Source organism: Mya arenaria, chromosome 8, assembly GCF_026914265.1.
Source record: "Mya arenaria isolate MELC-2E11 chromosome 8, ASM2691426v1".
NCBI classification, from domain to species: domain Eukaryota; kingdom Metazoa; phylum Mollusca; class Bivalvia; order Myida; family Myidae; genus Mya; species Mya arenaria.
In genome coordinates, this window is record NC_069129.1 from 58805201 (window position 1) to 58815498 (window position 10298).

Consider the following 10298-nt stretch of genomic DNA (forward strand, 5'->3'; position numbering starts at 1 on the left):
CTTTATTTATATAATAAAACAATTTACAGCAAATAATAATAAATCTATCGAAGCGCTTTTGTATTTGGCAGGTAAAAGTTTAATATACAACACAAAATTGCACAATTATATTTGGAAAAGCAGCAACAATCTATACCAAATTAAGACCACATAATAAGTAATGATTTATGAACGAAATAAACAACAATTAAATCTTGAACAATAACCAAACTGTGGTGAATTACAACCTAACTAATATTTTTAACAGTTCAAAGCATTACTTCTGAAGAATGATAGAACTGATTTAACTGGAAATTAATCGCGTGATTTCATTATATGCTGAAACTAAAGCGGAACTAAAACTATTCAACATCCAATTAGAAGCATAATAACAATTGTAATAAAACATACTAGTTGAACAATATCAGCAAAAAATTAGTGCACATGTTTGACAATTGATATATCATTGGACATAAAATCATTGGGACAATGAAACTAAATTAAGAAGGGCATGTCTGCTTTCCAAGTGTTCACATTCATTCAATTGTAAGAAGTGGGTTAAATCACATGTGCATTCCAATTGTTCACATTCATTCAATTGTAAGATGTGGGATAAATCACATGTGCATTCCAAGTGTTCACATTCATTCAATTGTAAGAAGTGGGTTAAATCACATGTGCATTCCAAGTGGTCACATTCATTCAATTGTAAGAAGTGGGATAAATCACTTGTGCATTCCAAGTTTTCACATTCATTCAGTTGTAAGAAATGGGTTAAATCACATGTGCATTCATTATTTTTCTTTTCAAAGAAAACATAAAAAGCATCCTCCTTAAAATCCAAAAAAAATATAGTGATAAAAGCACACTTAAAATAAAATGGTAATAAACACTAGAAAAAAACATTTCTTACTCTTATCTACATCATAACATTGACAGCAACATATTAAGATCACTAAAGATATACTGCATTAAGCAATTTGTGAAATCAACAGCAAGCTACGAAATCATATTTTCAAGAACTACTTCTGCTGGGCATGCCTTCAATTGTAAAGGATTGTCCAACCACCAGGCGCTTGCAACAGATTTACCATGAACAAGACCGTCTTAAGTTCGTACACACAGTGTGAATATACCACGTGGTTTGTGACGTTACACTTGTTTATTACAGGAAGCAAAATTACTCTCGATTCAGATAGTATAACCGCTGTAAGTTCATTATTTTCGTATCAAATTTTACTAAACATGGCGCAGGCTAAGGGAAAAATACACGCTATACTCGGTTACTAAGTAATATGTTAAGCATTTATTTTTCAAAAATAACGGTCAAATGTTCATAATGTATAAGATATCGTTTGTTATAGCGAAAAGCAAATTACGTTGCTGGTGTAAAAGTATGTTTATATTTATATTCACCATGATTGCCTTGAAAATGAAAGTCTCGGATTGCATATTCTATCCACCGGGTCTATTTATACCTACCAAGGAGGCTCATATTATGTTCTTAAAAAAACAAAAACAATTTGGTTATAGAAAGAAAGCATTTTTCGGAGGCACAACGGTCAAACTCTCTCCTTCTTGCCATGAGCTTGATTAAAACACGTTTTCTATTAAATATTTGCAAAGACAGTAGATATGAGCATCGGTTATTTTTTACAGAAATTAATAGACAAATAGATGACAAATAAAAATCACAATAAAATTGTTCAACATATCGATCAGTAACCGAGTATATGGAACATTTCTTTCCTTAGCCTGTGCTATGTTTTGTACAAATTCATATGAAATAACGAACAGTGATAAAACTATCTTAATCGAGAGGTATTTTGCTTCCTGCAGTAACCAAATGTGGCGTCACAACACACGTGGTATGTCCACACTGTAAGCAGCAGCCCAATATCAATCGGGTATGTTGTATCACATCACACATATACTTCAGTCTTTTCCATAAATTTTGTGACACGTCACGGGTCGTATTCATGTTGTGCGTCATAGTTTTGTTTCTTCTTCGTCATCTGACAACTCTATCTCAAACTGAAAGAATGCCAAAAAAAGATTGTAGCGTTTTGTTTTCTTTTCCAATATCTTAAACCTCATGTTTTAGTATGCAGTTTTAAATAATTTCATAAGAAGTCTATTTTTTCAACCCAGCTATCAAGCCATGTCCACCAAAGGACTATGCTTGAATGTGAATAACCTGTTAAAGCTCTTGGAACGTTTAATAATTGTATCTAATATTTTCAACTGAATTCACTTACGAGACTTACTTGCTCTTTGAGTGTGACGGAGTATCCAGTATCTGGTGGTTCTGTTTTTACACTTACAGTTTGTTTGAGCGTGTTCGTCTCGGAGAGCAACAGGCTCCTCATCTTTCCTTTTCCCTTTCCTGACCCCTTGCCTTTCTGTCCACTCCGGGCATGTTTGCTGGAGTTCCTCATTGTAGATCGGATTGTCCTAGTCGAGGAAAGGCTTGATACTTGTTGGCTAGAAGTCTGCATGCCGGCAATGTGCCTAGCCTGGTTGTAAGTTCTCTGAGGTTTTTCTCGTTTTGACTTCTGTAATGAAGGATTGGTACCTTTGTTAAAGTGAGCAACGTTGATAACGTCATCTTTGTTAATTTTACTGTTCTGGTATTTTAATGGATATGGGTGCGATGTATTGTATTTCTAACAAGATGTGAGACAACTGTTTCAGCTGTATTTGTTGTATTTATTATTATATTAGCATATAATAAAAAAAATTACATTTGAAAAACAATAATGACGTTAATCACATTATTCACTTTAACACAGTTTAGAACAACAGTCCCATACTGTGTGCACCAGTAGTAGTAGTTGTGCCAGTCGTGTTAAGCATCATCTTTGTCTTATCTTTTAAAGGGGCAATGTGTGCATAAATTGAACCTGTGTTACCAGTCCCCACACTGCAGGGCACAATGATCTGTGGTTCATTTGGAAGCTTGTGTATGACACCATACTTCTGTTTACCAGGATTACTATTATTCTGTTGCTGTATGCTATTTACACCAGGTTTTGGTCTATTTACAACAGGACTGGTTGACATTGCATCTGGTGCTGTTCCATACACCTGAGTAATCATAATCATATCAGAGCTTGCAGAGCCTGCCAGGCCCATTTACAATGTTTGTTACCTGATTCAATACAGTCATTTGTCCAGTGTTCTGGTCTACACGAAATCTGTCCCCTATGTGTACTGGATTACATGACTGATCAGGTGTGATTATATGTATTACCTTTGCTGGTGGTTCAGAAAACGGAGCTATGTCGTCCGGTTTGGTCTTAGGTAGTAGTGACACGGCTGCTGGGATAGATTTCACAACCTCCAAGGGGCTGTCCTCCAGAGGATGCTGATAAATGTCATTCATAGTCTGTTGTCCAAATGTCTCAGAGTTTGCTGTGTCTGGAAAAAAGATCAAATGCAATATTATTTAAATATAAAAAAAATGTTCTAGCGAAACAAAATATGTACTTATAATATTGAAATGAAGAAATGAAAATCATTTAAGCAATGACAATCCATATCGTTTCAAACTATTTTATTCTCAAAATCAACACACATATCCAATATCTCTTTTTTCTTCGTATAAACGACAAACGTTTTACCACACGAAGTGTCTTTCTTCTTGTGAATTGTATTCGTGTATGACTGCCTCTCAGGTTGCCTAGCAACCGTGGAATACCCCTGTACCATAGCAACAGCGGTAACACTTTCGGACCCCTGAGCAGCACCAGCAGGGTGTCTCTGTGTGGGGGCAAGGGTTAGGGGCCCCTCCTCTGTGTTCTGAATACCAGCTTCTCGGTAAATGACTCGCATTTTGTTTTTGAACTCATCAAGATCTGAAATAGAACATGTTAAAACCTAGCTATTTATTTGAATCATTTAAAGCTAAATATTCAAATCAACAATGCAGTGTACATGTATATGTAATACATATATTTTGCACTGAATACACTTCTTGTCTAAAAGTTCAACTAATAAGTAAGTAAGTAAGTAAGTAAGTAAGTAAGTAAGTAAGTAAGTAAGTAAGTAAGTAAGTAAGTAAGTAAGTAAGTAAGTAAGTAAGTAAGTAAGTAAGTTACTTAAGTAAGTAAGTAAGTAAGTAAGTAAGTAAGTAAGTAAGTAAGTAAGTAAGTAAGTAAGTAAGTAAGTAAGTAAGTAAGTAAGTTACTTAAGTAAGTAAGTAAGTAAGTAAGTAAGTAAGTAAGTAAGTAAGTAAGTTACTTAAGTAAGTAAGTAAGTAAATTGTTTATTATCGTGAAATGTGTTATATACATGAGTAAATGGATTTATAAAGACAAAAGGAGATCACCTATATGTCACCGTTATGCGAAGTTAGCTATATATGTACAATTAGAATCACCATCATTATATATAATAAAGTCGATACGTAAATATGGCATTTCTGTACCTTTTTGCATAAATATTGCCATACAATAAGCATATCAGATACAACATGGTAAATGTGTGGTATTTATTCTAATTTTAAACATATCTATATATCCTACTTCTCCTAAAAGCAAACGCTTATACTAAGAATTTTCCTACATTTGGAGTTGCAGTGAATGGATAACTGAAGTTAATTAATGTTCGATTTTACCGCATTGCACCAATTGTTCAATATTCAATTCCAAACAACCGTTTTGTATGTAATTCTACTGCTGTCCATAATTATGAGGCTATTCTCAAAACAGATCGGATTTAACTTTCTACGCGACTGTGCTGGGAGCCATCCGATGTGACCGGAAATGGCAGCAGTAGGAGCGAAACAATGTACACCATAGAAGTATCGAATTGCTCTGTGTTGAACATTATCACTGGCTTGATAATATTTAAATCCCCAAATACTTGAGCAATAATCTATTATTCGTATAATACAACTGTTGAATAACTTTTCATATGATTTAAAGCCGAAGTCTTTAAGGGTATGTATTTTGAAAATAAGGATACATAGGGCTCTTCCTGCTCTGTGGCTAAGCGCTTCAGCGTGAGATACAAAGTAACCTATGTCTGTGAGGATTTCCCTAAGAAATCTTCATTCAGAAACTTTCCCGAGCATGTTCTCACCGATCTGGACACGAAAGTCTGTTTGTCTCGAACGTGGACGCCGGTATTGCATGCATTAAGATTTACAAGTGTTAATGAGGACTCACCATATCTTGACGTTAAGAATATTAAGCATGGTCTGTAAGTCATTGTCTGAGTTGACAATTAGCAATGTATCATCATCATAGTAATATGGACACAGAATGATCACAAACTTCCACACCAATTGCAGGGTTATTGATTCCAGTGGCGAGGTCATAAACAAATGTGGCATAAATTTTCAGCGACACATTATTTCCTTGAGCTACTCCATGCTTGCAGTCAAACAATTCTGTCAACTTGTTGTTAAATTAAATGGTGGACACCGTGTGATTATAATTGCTGTTATATTGTTACCGTCGACACCCAGAAGAAATAGTTTGTAGAGCATCAAGTCCCTGTTCACAGACACAAAGGCCTTCTTAAGGTCGATAAAGGCGGTGAGCACATTGACGTTATTCTTGATGATGCTGTTAAAGCTGTTCTCTCACAGATATACTATTTTTACAACTTTTTGTATTTTTTGTCTTAGTAATGCATTTGTTTGCCTGAATATCTGCAAACCAATGATATAAGATTGCTGACAAAAATCGGATCGTAGATTTTCATATTTCTGTTCGGAAATTAATATTTAACGGCTTAAACAGTTACCAAAGGTTTACGGAAAATGCATTTAACATAATATTTTGAACTTAAATATAAATATCTGCAATCTATATTTTGTCAGTCGTCTTATATTACTGGGTTCCATAGATTTTCACAAAAATGGCTAGTTCCAAGACAAATTATAAAAAAAGTTGTCAAAACGTTCAATCTGTAAGAGTGCAGCTTTAAGGATGAAAATGTGGTTCTCACACGAGCCGTCTTTCCTATACCCATTTTGTTCGTCGACGAGTATATTATTTCAAAGTAACAGGTAAGTCTTTTAGGCACCAGTGTTATGCATACCTTGCTAATGCAAAAGAGAGGGCTGATCCCGTGGTTATTTTACGGCGTCCTTTTGCCAGAACTTACACTCTATCTGTGCATAACAATTTGTGTTTGTTCATTACTAAAACGCAGAATATTCTCACCTTTTGCAAATGCCTGTCGCGCCGCCAATGACTTAGATGTGGCCTTCCAAAGGGGTTCGAAACCCCGCCTCAAGTCTGTGATGAGGCTGTCTGTAACACCCTTAACAAGTTGAACTAGTTCCGCCTGGAACAAAAATACAACGTAAACAACATAGAAATGCAATATTTGTTTTCATAAGATTTAGCTTTAACTTTATTTGATATACAATGATTGTGAGGAGAGTTACTTAAACTTATGCTACGTTACTCTAGTTAGCACGACGTTCCGCGAGAATGTGGTTTTGTGTTGTTGGGAGAACCGGAGAGCTCGGTGAGCCCCATTAGTTCAGCTTGGTGACCACAAACAAAATTCACAAACGCCCAAGCCGAATGATGTTTTATTGTGTTACCTATTATAATGCCAAAACAATTACACGGTTAAAGTCATAAGAAAAGAAATAGAAGGGGCAATCACCATCACCACTGGCCCATACTTCCACCTATGTCAGAGTCAGGAGCCTTGATGATCATTTAGCTAGACGAATTGTTAAAAAGTAAACAAAAGCCGTTCGAAAAAAAACTTCCTAACTCAATATTCATTACAATTACATGTTAAATTGCAGTGACATTTCATGCTTGTACGTCTTTGCTTTCATCCATGCATGCTTCTCGTTTATTTGCCGTGTCCCTCTCAAGAGATTGATAACCTATCTAGAGCTTCAATAATACCACTATTAATTACTTTTCAGACAATTAAGAATGACGGTACGGCAATGTTTACCCGCAGTTTCACCAGTTGTTTCATCAGCATCTGGTTTGCCTCGTCAAACATTAGGCCCCGCTTGTTGTCGATACCCTGGGCCATGTACCCCTTCATGCGGACAAACACCCCCTTGCCGGAGTCAGCTGCACACTGCTCATACTCGCCAAGCATTGTTGTCTGGATGTGGGGCGTCACAATGCGGGAAATGTCCCGCTGCCGAGTCATGACAAGATCTTTCAGGTTGCTTACCATATCCGTCAGCTAAAAATGCAGGGATGGTTAAGGGAAAGTAAACCTTAAGGTGAAAATTTCAGATCGGCTTGGAGCGCTTCAAGGCACTGAACAAGTATAAAAAACTAGTAGTGAGTAAACTTGTGAGTTTAATATACTACGTCAAAACCATAACTGTTAACTTATTAATTGTTACATGTTTCTAAGTCTGATAACTATTGATATTGTTGGTTTATTAGGACAAGGTAGCAAGCAAGTTTTAGCTATGTTACCGTGCTTTCTGGCAGTATCGCATAAGGCTGTTTAAATCTTAAAAAGCGTTATCCTTATCTTAAATAAACTTTGGGAGACAATTAATGCCAACCTACCTTGTTCTTTGCAGAGCAAATGATGTGCGAAGCGAGGCGAGTCAGGATGGCGGAAATTCTACGTAACTCGGGCTGCATCGGTAGCTTGCCAGTGAAGACATCTAAACGGGTCACGATGTCTGTCTTCAGTCCCTCCATCACCAACGACAGCATCCCAATGGAGAATGTAATATATTCTCATGTTACAAAATGTAAAAACATATAATGAAAATGAAAGAATTACAGTTTTGAATTTCAGGTTGACATTGTTTAACTGTATACCCAATTATCGGTGCGTTATGCAATTGTTATAAAGAGCTTGTACAATACTCTCTTAACTTGCTCAGTACAAATTCTGAAATACTGTGTTGTATGAACATAAACCTTAATGTAAGCAGTGAACTATTTATTCAGACGGGAGTGCTTTGGAACAAACGCCATTTTTCCCTTATAAACTTGTCAATTATAACATTCAGCGTGATAGGCATTGCTATACATATGTGCATTGTCTCTTGCAAAACGTGTACACGTGTCGGCTATTGCTCGAAAACCATTCATATTCCAATGAACCTCTCTCTTGGCTTTTCTCTCATGACTTTAACAGTGTGATTAAATTGGCATTAAAATTGGTAACACACTTAAACATCATTCGGCCATGGCGCAAATATATATTGGTTAGTGTTAACGCAAGTCCGACAAGTAGGCTTTTACCGGGTTCTCCTGTTTCACCCACAACACAAGACAACACTCTCGCACAACCCTTGTCAACAAGAATGTAAAACAAATTTAATTCAAAGTACGGTTATAAATGGTACATTATTAAGAAAGTCACTGCCAGTGTCGGCAAGTAAGAAACATTTCAAAGTCTTTGTAAACACCAACCTAAATGCTGTATCCCAGACAATGGCCATGCTCCGATACATAGGTGCAGCAAGGTCCTCGTTAAAATCAACTGGTCCAAATGTGGGTGAGGTATACACCCCATTCCGACGTGTGGTGGCTTTGTAGGTTGGACATCTAAGACCTCCTTCACGCCTGTTCTTTGATCTATCTAGAATAGACTGAAAACAAATTTGTTTGTAACCCTTTTGTTAAAATCATTAATGTCTTCGTTGTCTTAAGTTTAAGATGACTGAATTCAGAACTATTCAATTTAAATTTTATTTGTCCATGATCTCATTATTTTCAACATTTTTCTTTTCATCTATATCAGACTGAAACAACTGCTGTTTCACATTTTTATATGAATCTTCTTGAGTATCACTCGACAAAGTAATTACATACTGGCGCACCCCACTTGGCACATGTACTGTTAGCCTCTGCAGAGGCACTAGACGCTCCCTTCTCTATCTTTGGTCTTACACTACCATCAAATATTCCGTTTATGTCGGCAGACAACTTGTGTAACACGGGACCCAGGTTGGTGGCCAGCATCTTTAGCTCATTTTCGATGGCATTTCCGGCATCTTCCTTGCCTCTTACAATCTGGAGAAAGACATCGTTCAACCAAAAAACATACTTTTAAGGTTTTGTGTTTTACAGTTGCATATATTCAACATTTCAAACTGGACTTCCAATGATATCTTAGTGTAAAACGGACAAAACTCTATGATTTATAATGCTGTTTGGTCTGTGCAGATAGTGGTAAAATTCGCTTTTAACCCTCGGAGGTGTAAATGCGCATGTCGAACATAAGCCCGCCTTACGGTTCCCAACCTTCAGAGGTGTAGGTGTGCATGTCGAACATGAGCCAACCTTACCGTTTTTAAACCCCTAGGACGTGAAGATAAGCATGTCGAACAAGAGCCAGCCTTACCATTTTACCGCGAATGCGGATGCGAATGTGGAACATGAGCACGTCGTACCGTTTTTAACCCTCGGAGATGTAGATGTTCATGCAGAACATCAGCCCGACTGACCGTGTTAACCCTCGGAAATGTTGATGTGCATGTCGAACATGGGCCGGCTTTGCCGTTTTTAGCCTCGGAGATTTAGATATGCAAGGCGCATATGAGCCCGCCTTGCCGTTTTTAATCCTCGGGTGTTAGGGGTTGCATAACGAACACTAGTCACTCAGCCTTACCAGAGTTTACACTCAGATGTATAAGATGGGCATTTAGAACTTGAGCCTGCATTGTCGTATTTTACCCTTGGATGGATGGATAAACATGTCATACACGAGTCCGCACAACCGTTTTATATCCTACGAAATGTATGTGTGCATGTTAAAAACGAGACTGCCTTACCGTATTTACCCGCTCCGATGTGGAACTATTTATGTCAAAAGCGAGTCTGAACTATCGTTTTTACCCTAGGATGTGTTGATGTGCATGCCGAACATTAGCCCTTCTTACCGTTTTTAACACTGGCACGTGTTGATGTGCATGTCGAAAATGAGCCCGCTTTGCCGTTTTAATCGTCTGAGGTGTAGATGTACTACTTGCAACGTTTTATATCATCCTGCTTTACCATTTCCCATCCATGATGTGTAAATATGCTAGTCTAAAACGAGTCCGCCTTACCGTTGTTCCCCCTCCAAGGTGTAGTTGTGCATGTTTAACATGAGCCCGCCTTATCGTGTTCCACCTTTCGTTGTGTAGTTGTGCATGGAAAACACTTGCCCGCCTTGACGAATTTTCTGCTTCGTGTTGTGTTGTACTTGTGCATGCAAAACACGAGCCTGCCTAACCGTGTTTCCCCCTTCGTGGTGTAGTTGTGCATGTTAAACACGAGTCCGCATAACCGTGTCCCCCTTTCGTGATGTAGTTGTGAAAGTTAAACAGTACTAGACCGCCTGACCGTACCGTCTTCTCCCTTCATGGT

At 37.5% G+C, this 10298-nt stretch overlaps 1 protein-coding gene across 1 annotated transcript; it reads right to left on the bottom strand.

Moving 5' to 3' along the window:
• Positions 1–1949: 1949 nt before the first annotated feature.
• Positions 1950–7680, bottom strand: LOC128242458 (uncharacterized). The gene is made up of 7 exons (XM_052959617.1): positions 7497–7680; positions 6916–7158; positions 6156–6279; positions 3603–3836; positions 3233–3399; positions 2304–2534; positions 1950–2013 (listed from the first exon to the last, which is right to left on the bottom strand). Exons 1-7 carry the CDS (start codon positions 7647–7649, stop codon positions 1969–1971), a joined length of 1197 nt encoding a protein of 398 aa, XP_052815577.1. The 5' UTR covers positions 7650–7680; the 3' UTR covers positions 1950–1968.
• Positions 7681–10298: the final 2618 nt, after the last annotated feature.